Source organism: Rhinolophus hipposideros, assembly GCF_964194185.1.
Source record: "Rhinolophus hipposideros genome assembly, chromosome: 17".
Classification (NCBI taxonomy): domain Eukaryota; kingdom Metazoa; phylum Chordata; class Mammalia; order Chiroptera; family Rhinolophidae; genus Rhinolophus; species Rhinolophus hipposideros.
The window spans coordinates 29,934,141-29,950,465 of NC_138063.1; the positions used below are offsets into that span (position 1 = coordinate 29,934,141).

The window sequence follows — 16,325 nt, forward strand, 5'->3', positions numbered from 1 at the left end:
CTCTTAATTCTTCTTTAACCTGGAATATTTCCAGAGTCTTTGTCTTTTATGACATTTCCATTTTTGAAGTATGCAGTCTCCTCCCTCTTTTATTTAGTAGAAGGTTTGTTGTTTCGTGTTTGTCTGATGTTTCCTTGCGATTTAGATTCAGGTTATGCATTCTCAGTGGCAATACAGAATAGAGATGTGTTATCAAAGTTTAACATCTGAAGACATAAGAGTCCACCTGTCTCTCACTGGTGATATTAATTTCAATCACCTAGGAAATTTTTTCACACTGTATAATTACTGTTTCCTTTTTCTTCCTTGCAATTAAAGAGCGATCTAAGGGGAGACACTTAAAGGCCATGCACATATTCTTCTCCTCCTCAACATTTCTCCCTAGATTTAGGAGCACTGCTGACTCTTGCTTGATCCAATCTTTTCCATGATGGTTTCAAAACAATGACTTTCCAACGTTAGCACTCCTTCCACATTTACCAATGGCCTTTCAGCATTCTACTTTTAATAAAAATCTGCCCCATCCATCCATCCATCCATCCATCCATCCATCCATCCATCCATGTATCTATTACTAATAAAGATTCATGAATTTCTATTCTCTCCCTAATAGTGTATAATTCATTAAATCACTACACTTCTTAATTATTTAGTTTATATAAGTAAGTTCTTATTAAGTGATAGTTCCTATATTTGGTGACATTAATTAAAAATTAAACAATGACTAGGTTAACACAATCCCAAATTAGCTGGAAATGTTAGGCCTGATGTCTGATGACAAAAAAATGGGGGAGAGGGGAAAAAGGGGGTGCTGTGGAATTGTTCTCATATGGACATCAGACCTATGAAAGAAAAGTACCCAGAATGAAATCAGTCACAGCTTTTCAGATACACCTGTTAGTCACTCACAGAGATGTCTTGTTTTAAGTTTTGAAACCTGGCTTCTATTTAAGGGAAAACATACAGTTAATGAGTTAAGTGTCTGTGCAAGAAAATCCCTGAGAAATCATGACACCCGGTGAAATGAGGCTAAAACAAATGGAAAAGACAAATACAAAAGTGTCAGTAGTGTTGAACATGGATAGAATCACGACCACAGTTCAGCAACTTCACAGTATTACCTTTTTCCTCACCAGAACTAAACCTATGCAGTGTCATTTTGCACCCTCACCTCTACAATCTAATTCATTCAGCGCTCAAAGGTTCTAAAGAAACGCGATTTTTTTCCCAACAGTTAATTTAGTACCGCAGGAAAGGGCAGACTTGTCATTAAAAGGGGAAATCTCATGAAGTCTAAAAGACTTATAAGACAATTGCTTCTATGTGTGAAAATTTAGAATTAAGTTTTCTGATTAGGCATGCTCAAGATGACAATCACAGAAATTTCAATTTCAGAGTATGGTGTGCTTTAGAGACAGCAAAAGTAGAATCTGAGCAACAATCTTACTGGTGGGAAGACAGGAAAACAGGGCTCTAGCAAGCAAGGAAAGCTTACTGGGAAATCTGAGAGGGTTTCTGAGTTACAAGTATCACTCGGTAGAGACAACTTTTGCACAACCAACAGACATAAGGAGAGTTTGCTGGTGATAAAAAGAAAAAAAAAAGTGCGTGTGTGTGGGGGAGATGGAGGCTGGGCAAGGGGCAGAAAAGTGAAGGAAAACTGAATAAGAAAATAGGCAAAGTTAGAATAGAAAAGACCTTACATATTTTTCTTTTCCTCTACTGTCTTATTTTTCTATCACAAAAAATGGAAGATCAGAAAAATTAAATGACTTACCCAAGTGCATACATCTGAACTACTGGAAGAAGAAAAATTAAGAGCCCCCAACTCATTTTCAACCAAGCAGCTGAAGTATAGCAGAAATGGATCACTACCCTGAGATCACAAGGTCTGGGTTTGAATCTTTACTGCCACTGGCTCATCCTATGGGCATGGGCAAAAGTCATAGCATTTAAGAACACTCTGAAAGAAACTGACAGTCTAAGAAAAGTGAGTTAACAGAGATTTCTGCGTAGAGACTAGGGTAGCACTAACTAGGGTAGGTTCATATTAAGAGGTCGCACAAGTAGGGCTCTAAAATGTAAGTGGTAAGACCTACAGAAACCAGAGAGAACTCGTTACCTCATGTACATAAGAGATGAAATTTCAAATAGTACTGAAGGCATAAACAGGTAAATATGGAAAACAACACATTTGCATTATCTTTCCTGTTCCTCTCCACCCCAAACCAAACAACAAAAATCTGCAAATAATGAGGGGCTAGTTTTTCTTCTCGAGTTTTGAGAGGTCTTCATATATTGTGGATAAAACCTTATCCTATATGTGATTTATAAACATTTCCCGAGAGCCTGGGACTTGAATTTTCATTCTCAGCACTGTCTTTAGCAGACTGGTTTTCAATTTTGATAAAGTACAATTTATCAGTTTTTCTTTTATGAATCATTCTTGTGGTGTTGATTCTAAAAATATTTTTCTTAACTAAGATAAAAAGTTTTCTTTTTAATGTTTTCTTCTAGAACTTTTATAGTCTTAGGTTTTACATTTAAGTTTAGGTATAACTTATTATGTACTCGTATTAATTCGGGCTAATTCTGGATGCTGTGTTCTGTTCCACTGATCTATTTGTTTACATTACCACACTGTCTGAATTACTGGTCATTTTAAATCACTCTTCTTTGATCCTTCGTATTTTAATATGAATTTCAGAATCAGCTGTCGACTTCTAAAAAAACGAAAAACCCACTGGAATTTTAGCTGGCATTGTGCTGAACCTATACATCAATTTGGGGAGAATCGACATATTGACAGGATCAGTTCTAACCCATAAACATCGTATATCTTTCCAAGTATTTATTAAAATTATTTCCCAGGGCAGTTGTCAGAGTACAGGCCACATTTATCTCTAAGTATTCTATATATTTTGATGCTACTATAAATTGGTATTTTAAAAATTTAGCAATTTAAAATGTTTTAAAGTTCCAATCTTATTTTGTTGCTAATATGTAGATATACAATTGATTTAAATTTTTTATTGTGGTAAAACACACATACAATTTACCATCTTAACTGTTTTTAAGTGTACAGTTATGTGTGTTAAATATATTCATAAGGTTGCGCGACTATCACCACTATCTATTTTGATACTCTTCATTCTATAAAACTGAATTCCATTAAACAATAACCCCTCATTCTCTACCCCGCAGCCCCAGCAACAACAATTCTACTTTTTGTCTCTTATAATTTTGACTACTGTACATACCATACCTCATCTAAGTGTTATACAATTAACTTTTGTTAATCATTCTTGCATTATTCACTATACTACTTCTTATCCATGATAGTCACCATGTCGTACATTACACATAAATAATCACGTTTGGTAGAATTCACCAGTGAAGCCATCTGAGCCTAATGTTTTCTTTATGAGAAGGCTTTTAGCTACAAATTCAATCACTATTATAGAGCTATTCAGGTTATCTATTTTTTCTAAGTAAGCTTTGGTACTTTGTGTATTTCAAGGAATTTGTCCTTTATATGTAAAAAGTTGTCAATATGTAAAAAAATTTACATGTATATGTAAAAAAATTTATCACCATGAAGCTGTTCGTTCCACATCCTTATTTTCCTTCTAATATCTGTAGAAACTGTAGTAATGCTATATATCCCTTCTTAACATTGGTTCTTAGCATATTCTCTCTTTTTCCTGACCAGCCTGCCTAACAGCTTATTGACTTTTATTGACTTACTGATCTTTTCAAAGAACCAGGTTTGGGTTTCACTGATTTTCACTCTCTAAATTTTTAGTTTTCTATTTCATTGATTTCTGCTCCCATCTGTATTATTTCTTAGTTTCTGCTTCCTTTCGACTTAACTTACTTTTTGTAGTTTCTTACAGCAGAAGCTGAGGTCACTGATTTGAGACCTTTTCTGATGAGTTAGTCCTATATGCTTCTTTCTAAGTTCTCTTTTATCTGCATTCCACAAATTTCGATGTTTTATTTTCATTTAATTCAGCTCAATATACTAATTCTCCTTTGATTTCCTCTATGGCCTATGGGTTATTAAGAAGACATTTGTTACTTAGTTTCCAAGTATTTGGTGATTTTTACAGATGAGTTTCAGTTATTGATTTGTAATTTAATTCCATTGTGGTCACAGAATACTTAGAATAAAATGAATCATTTTTAACTTACTGTGATTTGTTTTATGGCAGGATATAAACTATCTTATTAAATGTTCTGTGTAGACTTGAAAAAAATTGTATTAGATTATTGTTGGGTGGGATTTTCCATAAATGTCACATCAAATTGGTTGGCATAATTCCAGTTTTTCACATCTTTACTAATTTTCTTTTTAATCATTCTATCAATTTTTGAAAAAATAATATTAAAATATCCAATTAAAATTGTCCAGGTGTCTGTTTCTCCTTGTATATAATATTTTGATGCTATTTCGCATATTTTGATGCTGGTACTTAGTGCATAACCATTTAGCATTATTATGTTCTCATGATGAATCAAACACTTTATTATTATGAAGCAGTCTTTTTTTTCTAGAAGTATTCTTTGCTCTGAAAAACACATTGTCTGATATTAACACAGCTACTCCAGTTTTCTTTTTATTAATGTTAGTATGATATATCTTTTTTCCATCCTTTTACTTTTAATCTTTCTATTTGTTTCCAAGTTTCCAAGTTGTCTCCTTCTGTTCTTTGTTTCCTGTTTTTCCCTTCTGCCTTCTTTTGGATTATTTTTCATGATTCCAATCAATTGATCTACTTTGTTGACTTATTAGCTATAACATTTTCTTACATTATTTTGGAGATTGATTTAGAGTTGATAGCATACTATCTTTACTTATGCTAGTCTACCTTCAGGAGATACACACCACTACAGATATCATCTAAAAACCATACAACAGAATATACATTAATTATCCTCTCCCAATATTTGTACTTCTGTTACACATTTGTTTCTACATGTTATAAATCCCATGTATTTTTTAAAAATTAAATTGTTTTACTCTTAGACTTAAATAATATGATGCAAACATTTGGATTTACTCACATAGCTATTTCTAATGTTCACTACTTTGTGTAAATCCCTATTTCTCTCTAGTATCATTTATTTCTGTCTGAAAGATTTCCTTTAACATTCTTGTAATGTAAGTTTGTGGGTATATAACTTTTTGTCTTTATAGTCTGAGAAATTCTTTCATCTCAGTTTTGAAAGATATTTTTGATCACTATAAAATTTAAGGTTGACATTTTTTTCTTTCAGTAATTTATTGTTTCACTGTTTTCTCACTTGCATTTTTGACTAAAAATAATCTGCTTTCATTTCTATCTTTATTCCTCAGGTATCATGTTTTCCCCTGGCTGCTTTTCAGAATTTTATTTCATCACTGGTGTAGTTTTTTATAAGTAATTTGCTTATAATATGCCTTGATAGCATTTCCGTCCATTCTTTTAATTCACTGATCTGCTTAGATCCATGGGTTTATAGTTTTCATTAGAATGGAAAAAATCAAGGGCCATTATTTCTTCAAATATTTATTTTCTATGCCCCCTTCCCATTTGGGAACTCCAATGACACATATTAGGCTACTTGAGGTTGATCTACAGCTCACTTATGCTCTGTTCCTTCTCTCTCTCTCTTTCTCTCTCTCTCTCTCTGTATTTCATTTTGAATAGTTTCTATTGCTATGTCCTCATTTTACTAATATTTTCTTCTGCAGTGTTAAGTTTGTTATTAATCCCTTCCAGTGTATTTTCACCACAGACATTCCAGTTTTAGTCTCTAAAAATCTGATTTGAAAAATTTTCAATATACATTGTTTCTACTTAACATGCTCATTTTCCCTCTAACTTTTTGAAAATATGCAATGTTGTTAAAATAACTTTTTTACTGTCTTTGTCTACTAACATTATCATTTCTGGGTTGAGTTTGATTGACTTAATCTCATTTTGGGGTCAGATTTTCCTCCTTCTTTACAGGTTTGGAAATTTATTTTTATTTATTTTTAATTTTTATTAAATTTATTAGTGACATTGATTTGTAAAACTATATAGTTTTTAAGTGTACAATTCTATAACTCATCATCTATGTATTTCATTGTGTGTTCACCACCCAGAGTCAGTTCTCCTTCCATCACCATATCGTATTTGAATCCCTTTACCCTCTTCTACCACTCCCCTTTTACCCTCTGGTAATAACCACTAAATCATTGTCTGTGTGAGTTTTTGTTTGTTTGTTGCTTTCAGTTTTATATCCCACATATCAGTGAAATCATATGGTTCTCGACTTTTTCTGTCTGACTTATTTTACTTAGCATGATAATCTCAAGATCCATCCATGTTGTCGCAAATGGCAGTATTTCACCTTTTCTTATGGCTGAGTAATATTCCATTGTGTATATGTACTACATCTTCTTTATCCAATCATCTGCCAAAGGACATTTTGGTTGTTTCCATGTCTTGGCCATGGTGAATAATGAATAATGAATAATGGCTTTAGTGAACATAGGGGTACAGATAAATGTTTTCAATGCACCTTTTAGTCTAGGATTGATTTTGCCCCTCTACTGAGGCAATACCTTCTAAGTACTATACCTGATACCAATCAGGTTGGTAAGAACAGGATCTATTCCCAGCCTATGTAAGTTCCAAGGACTGTGTCCTTTTTTGGTACTTCTTTCCCTTAGACACAATATGTATTCTCATACTTATGCATTGATCATTACCTAATTTAAAACTTGAGAGAGTCCTTCTGCTGATCTCTGGCATACCCTCTTATTGCAGCTGTCTCCTCACTGTTTTTCTGCCCTGCCATCTCATACTACTTTGGCTTCTTCAAGCTCCCATCTCCATCTCTCACCTCATGGAGACTACCAGTCTCTACGTGGTCTCCACCTCTCTGTTTCACCAGTTGGAATCACTCTCTAAGTAGCATCCTCAGGTAACTGTATGGCTCATGTAGTTTGCTTCTCCTCTTTCAGAGACCACTCTTTCGGTGTCTGATGTTCAATACATTGAAAACCTTTTTATAATATATTCTGTCCAGTTTTTTACTTGTTTAGGTAGGTGCATATATCTAGTCACAGTTAGTCTATCTTATCTGGAAGTGGAAGTCCTGGAAGATCTTTAAAGCTGGAACAAAAATAGGTTTTGTGCCAACTCAGACGACACTGGCTATTGGAACTGTGATAAAGATGATACGGTCATCTCTCTGTGACAGGTAAATAGCAGGATGTACACCAGCTGTTTACGTACAACTCTGAATTGCATCAACGTAGATCCTAAAATCCTAAGGTTATGACAGTGAATAAGGCAAATGCCTCTCAACTAAAGAGAAACCAAGATAGTTAGAAAACACAGAAATGTAGTCACAGGGAAGTAGTCACAGGGATGTGAAGTACCGCATAGGGAACACAGTCAACAATATTGTAATAACTATGTATAGTGTCCGGTGCGTACTAGACTAAACGGGGAGGGGTCACTTCATAAATATCATACTCATAAATGTCTAACCACTATACTGTACTCCTGACACTAATATAAAATAATATTGAATGTCAACTATAATTGAAAAAACCCCACAAAATCATTAAAAAAAAAAAAAAAACCTTTCTGGAATCCACAATGAAAAACTTGAAATGCTGAATGAATTGCAAAATGAATGTAAAATGTATTTATTTTTGAAGCAAAGTAAGAAAGAGAATAGGGAAAAAAAAAAAACAAGGAAAAAATTCACCTTGTAAATGGAGCAGTTTCTTTTCAAGGAAATGGCAGAAGTCGAAAAAGAAAATCATAAGCCAGGGTATTCTTCTGAAGAACTGTGGATTTAATAAAACTAAGAGCAAAAGCTATAGTATATAATTTGAGCCAGATGGCAACCAACAAAGTCTCTCAAAGTCAAATGAATGCCTCATGAAGAATGAACTGCTGCTATCTCCATAACAACATCTGGAGATGAGCTTTTTAAAAAACAAAACAAAACAAAACAAAACCTTATTTTGAGAGCAAATAAAATTTTATGTTTATCTGACATTGTGTCTACTCATCGGAAAAGCAGAGTTTCCTACCATCTCAACTATATTTGTGCTCTGGTATTCAAAAACCTGTACATCAGATTAAGAGCCAAGAAGGATTAGTCATATAAACAAAGACATCTAAAGCGAATATTTTTTAGCTATCTCAAGTTTTTCTTGTTTTCTTTTCTTCAAGAAACTATGGAGTGAGACTGATTGGGTTCATATGTTGGCTTTGCCAACCTCCTAGCAGTATGACCTGGGTAAGCAACTCATTCTCTTAGGGGTTCATCCTCTGCAAAACAGGGATAATCTCATTGGGTTACTGTAAGGACTAAATGATTTAATATATGTTAAGAGCTTAGAACAGTACTTGGCGCACAGTATGTAACACACAAATATTTGTTAAATAAAAATTAAAAACTATTTAAGCCAAACCCTATATTAGACTTTGAGTGTACAAAGACCAACACATCATGATACCTATTTCTAAAAAAGCTGGGAGAGGGAGATGGATGAATAAACAATCATTTTAAAAGAACAAGAAAGTTGTTGTTATATAGATGAGCACAGTCCACTTCTGAGCACAGGAAGAGGACATTTAACTTAACCACGTGCTCATTCAGGCTGAGTCTTCACAATGATGCCCGTCCTGACAAGAAGTAGACTTGTTGGCCAAATGTACTCAGCTGCCATAAGGAAAGAAGAGAAGATGCTTACCTTTGCTCGGCGAAGAGAAGCCTGTCACAAAGAACAAATCAGATAACATCGGAAACCAGGTGACAATCTCTACTTGGTATTCAAAATGAAACTTATTTTCCCTCTCGAGTTTCACATGGCAGGGCCTACAAGTGGCCTTTATCTTTCAATTTCATTTTCATTGTATATAAGATATAATCCAAAACTTGACCACCAGCTACTTCTTGAAAACATGGTTTTAAAAGTGTCGCATTATTAAGTCAAAATGAAAATTCAAAAGTATCTCTTTTAGAGGGTATAATGTCTCCATACACTTGGCCAACATTTTCATTCTAGTATTTGTGGTTTTTTTTTCTTTCAAGTTTTGCCCCTCAGAGGTAAGATTAAGGAAGGCAGTGTTAACATGATTTGTCTCTAGTGAAACCTCCAAGAATCACTGCCTTAAACAAAACACTAATACCTGAGAAAGTTTTCTTTTCTCCTAATTTCAGAAGCAGATAGGAAAAGGATTAGGCCTCCGTGTCTAGATGTCTTTGGCGTCTCCTAGTGATGGTTTCTGGACTCTCAGTTTATATCCTTAAGGTCATATGACTCCATGCTGGCCATTTACAGGCCCCTCGGCCTCCCCTCGCATTAATGACCTTGACAATAGGCTGCCCTTCCTTCTTTCATTTTTGTGCCCTCTAACACACCTATGTCATACAGAGGAAGGGAGTAAAAATGCAAAAACAAAGGTCGAGAGTCTGATCTTCATGCTACAGTTTTCTCTAGCCCACTCAAGCAAGCAACAGGCAAAGACCACCCTAAATACTGCCTGCCCTGTTGTCCAAAGTGGCAGGAGAAGTCGAGGTAAACAACCAAGATTACCTGCCACATTCCTCTGCATCATTTTATAGCCTAGCTTTTCAGAAAAACAGGAGAGAAGAAAATATTTGAAATTAGAATACAAATAAACCATTTATCCTTCAGCCATTTTTTGTAAGTCTTGTGACTTCAAAAAGAAAAGCATATGTTTAAAGCAATCTAGGTTTTACCACATTCCAGCATAATTATTTCTTTTTTTAAAAAAACTTTTCCATATGTCCAAACTTTAGGTTCAAAACTGGTTTCCTTGGCCCAAACTCTTAACCCATCTGAGACAGTTGTTCCTAGTTTGAACAGGAATGGTGTTCTTTAGAAGGGTCACAAAAACCGTTCCGGACCTGACACCATTCCAAGGGGGAGGCTAACACGTCAGTACATTATCCATGCTTTAATATTCAACACGAATGACTTTCACCCTACTATACAGTTGTTTTTCTAAAATACTTTAACATATAAGGCTTATCTTCATCAATCAGAAGATTTAAACTCATGTGGATATGAAAATGACATCAAGTAGCACTTGTTAGAGGGCAAGAATTAAGTCTTTAAAGCTTGTCTCACATCACAACTGGCAGGGCTCTGAACATTCATTTAATTATATAATTATACCATTTGGTGATACCTTTGTAAATGTTTATCTCCAAACACTCTCATATGTATGTATATAATTAATACATACATATACACATATGCGTACATATACATATATATACACACCAACATAAACTCATGCAAACTATTCCAACTTTATCCAATTAAAAGTTTTGTAAGTTACCCCGTCACTTTTATTACTCTAAAAATGTAAACATGAGTTATGAAAGGCTTATTAGTGTTTTCCATATGGACAATGAGTAACAAACAGCCCATCTGATCTTCGTTAAGCGACAGACACTGAGTTTTTTTTAACTTTCCTGCTGTGCTTTCATACAACCAGGAGCTTCCCCACTGACCCACAGCCTGCTTAGAGAAATCACTCCTGACCTCTGGGCCCCAGAAACAGGAGAAGAGAAGGAAAGAGGGGAAATAATAGACACCGGCTCCATCACATGCTGTACTTGCATGTTTTTAGACAATATTATTATATGCTGTGAGACAATTAAAGAAAAAGGCAAATGACTCTTTTGACATCTTGCTGATCCATGAAAGACAAGAAAAGGTAAGAGTAAAGATGCTTACCTGTTGTTGTTCTTGCATTCTAGCAGCACCAAGTTCTGAGAGCGACACGGTGAGCTTCTCCTGCTGTTCTGATAGGTATTTTTGATAAAGACTTAGAAGTTCTTGGCATTCTCTATACTGGAGCTGAAGAGGTAAGATTGCAAATTAAGGAAAAAACCTAGTAAGTAGATTCAAACTGCATCCATGAGTGCTGCTTTTCTGATTCCAATGGGCAAAATAGAGACAGAAATGCAACCACATTTGGTGAGAGTGCAGGTAAATGTAGACTTTAGATGAACACAGTACATATATCCTCCCAAAATCATGAAACAATTCACAAAGAGTAGCAATGGACATTCCATTTGAAGAGAAATTTCTCTCTTGAATCTTTAAATTTGAAAAAATAAACGCAAATACAAACACATGCAAAGGTGTATGCCATACCATATATAAAAGTAACAGAAAATGGATAACTGACCTAAATGTAAGAGCTAAAACATAAAACTAAGAAAAGTAAATCTGTGATCGTGGATTAGGCAATGGTCACTTAAAAACACAGCAACTAAAGAATAATTTAAAAATTTGACTTCAAAATTAAAAAGTTTGTGCTTCTAAGCACACTATTATGAAAAGACAACCTCCAGAAAGAGAGAAAATATTTGCAACTAATATATACAAGAAGGGAGTAGTATCCAGAATATATGAAGACCTTACATGAGTCAACAATAAAAAACTGTTTACCCAGTGAAAAATGGGCAAAGGACTTAAATAGACATTTCCCAAAAGAATGTATATAAATGGCCAAACAGCACAAGAAAAGATGTTCAACATCGTTAGCCATTAGGGAAATGCAAATCAAAACCACAACGAGATACAACTTTGCAACTACTAACATGGCTATAATAAAAAAGACTGACAATTATAATATACATTGAAAAGAATATGCAGACATTAGAACCCTCCTCTGTAGCTGATGAGAATGTAAACTGGTGCTGCTGCTGTGGGAAATAATTTTGTAGTGCCTCAAAAAATTAGACATAGAGTTACCATATGACGCAGCAATTCCACTCCTAGGTATATCCCAAGAGAACTGAAAATATATGTTCACACAAAACCTGTGCATACGGATGAGGGTGTATTCAGAGCAGCATTATTCACAACAGTGAAACAACCTAAATGTCCACCAAGTGATAAATGGATAAACAAAATGTGGTATACCTATACAAGAGAATATTATTCAGCCACAAAAAGAAACAAGGTATTGTTACATGCTACAATATGGATGGACCTTGAATACATTAAGCTAAAGAAGCCAACACACACAACAAAAAGAAGCCAACACAAAATACTACATATTATATGATTTCATGTATATGAACCTGTTGTTATTCTTTTTATTTGTTTTAAATACCTCTTCCAATGAACCAAGGGGAAAAGACTCAGTATCCAGATCACAAATAAGAGCTATTCATCCACATTCACTTTCTGTCCTCTTCACCAATTTCCTTAAGTACTTATTAGATGAGAAAAGCTGAAGGAAAAGAAAAGGGAATGTCCAGGATAGGCAAATCCATAGAAGCAGAAAGTGCATTAGTGGTTGAGGGGCTGAAGGAGGTAAACAGGGAGCAACTGCTAATGGTTATGGGTTTTATGGGGGAGGCAATGAATACGTTCTGGAATTAGATATTATCCTTGCACCTTTAGAAATACACTCAACGCCACTGAGTCATAGACTTCAAAAGGATGAATTTTATTATATGTGGGCTATATCTCAATAAAGCTGTTATCAAACAAAAAAAGCACGGTAGAAGGGTAAAAATAATTACTGCCTAATTTGCATAGAAAGCTCCAAAGGGATATAATTAGATTTTTGTCTTGTATTTTTGGTTTTGCATAATGTTAGTTAAATCAGTGTTTCATTAATAAAACCATCATCAAGAAATTTTCTGCCGTAAGCCTCCTTTCATTTTTTTACAGTCTAGTATGAAGAACATAGCAACCTAACCTGGGGTACCCTCTCCCCCAGCTCCTCAAACTTGCAAAGTGCTCAAAATGAAGATAATAAGTGGAAAAGGTCATCTAACTGTAGATCAGGTGTCTGGGAGACACTTCTATCCAAGAGGGAGTTCGGCTCCTCAATTCTCATTGTGGTAATTTCCTCTCCAGGCCCCTTTGTCTCTCAGATCATTTCTGAATATCCCCCTTACACTTAATTATGTAAGCTGTTGGTATAAAAAATACTGCCCAATGAGATTATTCTCTATAAATACGTTTATAAGAGGTCATTATGATTAAGGTGGGACTAATGTTGCTTAAATGTCAAAAATGGCGATTGGTTTCAGTATTCTGTAACATTTTCATAACCTAATCATTGCTTTTGGGCAGATTCCTGTTCTAATAACCTTTGTCAATCATGACTGCATAAATAACCATTTGCTTCATTATTCCCATTATTAACCTTTAACAAAAAAAGGAGTCAGAGATGGCTTGTAGAAGAGGAGCTGGCTCATAATGAAAGGAGAGGTTACTAAGCCCAAAGAATACATGAATTAGAGGAGCTTATTGAATACTCAGCATCTCAAAATCAATGACAACAATAGGATGAACAGTGGTCTAAATAAACTAACAAGTTTTCAAAGTCAACCTATATCAGACGAGGCGGGTTTTACATTTCCACGGTTTTTGTCAGCAAGCTCCAAAAGACAGCAATGATTTGTGGCAGTCCCAAGAGTCCGGCCAGCTATGATGTATATAAAAAGAATTTTTTTTATTCTAGTTGTTACCATAGACAGTAATGTTTATAGTAGGTGAACATATTAGCCTGGATGCAGAATATGAATTTTACTCTTAAAGAAGCTAGCACAATTACACAGCCTAAGAGTTAAATGTCAGCATTTGAAAACAAATTACAGGCATACCCTGTTTTATTGCACTTCACTTTATTGCACATTTTACAAAGTGAATCTTTGTGGCAGCCCTGCCTTGAGCAAGCCTATTGATGCCATTTTTTCCCATCAGTATTTATTCACTTCGTGTCTGTGTCACAGTTTAGTAATTCTCACAATATTTTAAACATTTTCTTTCTTACTATATTTGTTTGGTGATCTGTGATCAGTGATCTCTGATGTTACTGTTGTAATTGTTCTGGGGCACCACGAACCGTGCATATAAGAAGGCGCTCAACCAATAAACACGTGGATTCTGAGCACTCCACTGATGGGCCATTCTACCTGTCTCTCTCTCTCCTCAGCATGAGGAGCCTGTCTCGCTCACCCTGAGACAAAACAATATTGAAATTAGGTCAATTAATAACCCTATAATGGCCTGTGAGAGTTCAGGTGAAAGAAAAACTTGCTCATTTCTCACTTTAAATCAAAAACTAGAAATGACTAAGCTTAGGAAGGCATGTCGAAAGTCGAGACAGGCTGAAAGCTAGGCATTTTGCACCAGTTAGTCAAGTTGTGAATGCAAAGAAAAAGTTCTTGGAGGAAATTGAAAGTGTTACTATAGTGAACACACGAATGATAAAGTGAAACAGCTTTTTGCTGATAATGGAGAAAGTTTCAGTGGTCTGGATAGAAGACAAGCCAGCCACAGAACTCCCTTAAGCCGAAGCCTAACTCAGAGCAGGACCCTAATTCTCTTTAATTCTATGAAGGCTGAGAGAGGGGAGGAAGCTGCAGAAGGAAAATCTGAAACTAGAAGAGGTTGGTTCATGAAATTTAAGGAAAGAAGGTATAACTGTATAGGCAAATTCATTTAAATACACGTTATGTGGCAGAATATAAAAACTGGCAGTAATATCTTTATTGATTTCTTATATCTGACTTGATTCACCAAATTTTGAAATGCCCCCCTTTTCCCGGAAAATCTACAATATGTGTCCAGGGAAAATGGTATGTTTCCTTTCTCCCAGCATAATGAAACTTCACCTTTCTATCTGAAGAGAGATTTTTGTTAGGAAAATACGAGGAAGATGTCTTCTTCACTGATTTGGGGGAGGGAGTATAGTAAGAAGACACAGTTCTGGCGAACTGACAGGAAAGAATGCAACAAATGTAGAAAATGGAACCTAAGGGATGGTGTTCACCCAACCACGTGACTCTAACACACCGGTGTAAGCGCCCTGGTGTTATCAGACTGAGGATCTGCCCAACCATCATTTAAGAATTGAGAGAAACAGCAGTCATCACAACCTCATCAAAGGAAAAAAATTCATAACAATATAAATTAAATAAGCAAGATCACATCAAAACCTGAACATCAAATCAATTAGCTGAAATGGCTACTGGAAAAGGTCATTTTGCAAAACTTAAAGCCTTACTTCCAAAATGCATTACAGTCGTATCTCTTATCTATGGGTTTGCTTTCCATGGTTACCCACGGTCAACTACATTCCAAAAATATTAAATGGAAAATTCCAGAAATAAACAATTCCTAAGTTTTCAATTGGGCACCATTCTCACGCCATCCCACCCGGATGTGAATCATCCCTTTGTCCGGAACCTACTCTCTGCACACACTGCACACCATTAGTCACTTAGCAGACAGCTCAGTTATCAGATCCACTGTCCCTGTATCGCAGTGATCTAGTCACCCTTATTTTACTTAATAAATGGCTCCAAAGCACAAAAGAAGCAATGCCGACAATTCAAATATGCCAAAGAGAAGCCCTAAGTGCTTCCTTTAAGTGAAAAGGTGAGTACAGTGCAATAAGATATTTTGAGAAAGACCACATTCACAAAATTTTATTACAGCACATTGTTATAATTGTTCTATTGTATTATTGTTCTTAATCTCTTATTGTACCTAGTTTATAAATTAAACTTTGTTATAAGTATGTACGTATAGGAAAAAAAACATAGTATATGTAGGGTTCAGTACTATCTGAGGTTTCAGACATCCACTGGGGTCTGAACATATCCCCATGAATGGGGGGGACGACTGTATATACAGAAAAATAAAACTAAAGATCAAAGCAGAAGGAATAGTGAGATGAAAGAATAAAAAACTGTGTGAGAAAGAAAAACCAGGGGTGGCGGAAGGCCAGGAAGACAGGACATACTGCTATGCCAGTAGGCTGCCCAAGCAGAGAGTGGTGGTCCCAAGCTGGTGAACTCCTCTGGTGTAGCAGGGATCACCCCCCCACCCCATCCCACCCTTGTATCAGATATCTGGCAAGCTTGGATCTGGTACTCAGCAATCACAATTTCATATAGAGCCAAATGAGGGAGTTCTTCCAAGATGAGTAAGTTCTGGAGAATTTAACATATAACCCAGTGACTATAGTTACCAATTCGGCACTGTATACGTGAAAGTTGCTAAGGTTATACATCTTCAATGTTTTTACCACATACAGGTAACTATGTGAGGTAATGGATCTTATAACTAATATTGCTGTGGTAATAACTTCACAATATATACATGTATCAAATCATCACACTGTACACCTTAAACTGACACAATGTTGGATGTCAAAAATATCTCAAAGCTGGGGAAAAAATCAAGAGGCTTAGAGAAGATGTAAACAAATAAAGCTAATATGTTCTAGGAGAGATATTTAAACACAGGATACAGT

At 35.4% G+C, this 16,325-nt stretch overlaps 1 protein-coding gene across 6 annotated transcripts in view; it reads right to left on the minus strand.

Annotated features, from left to right (window-relative positions):
* KIAA1328 overlaps positions 1-16,325 on the minus strand; it is a gene marked incomplete at its 5' end in the record, with an annotated part of 265,288 nt that overhangs the window by 157,396 nt on the left and 91,567 nt on the right. For all 6 annotated transcript variants that reach the window (XM_081078167.1, XM_081078170.1, XM_081078169.1 and 3 more), the window contains one exon: positions 10,769-10,899. In XM_081078167.1, the coding sequence (XP_080934293.1) occupies positions 10,769-10,899 (131 nt within the window). The remainder of the gene's footprint in view (positions 1-10,768; positions 10,900-16,325) is intronic.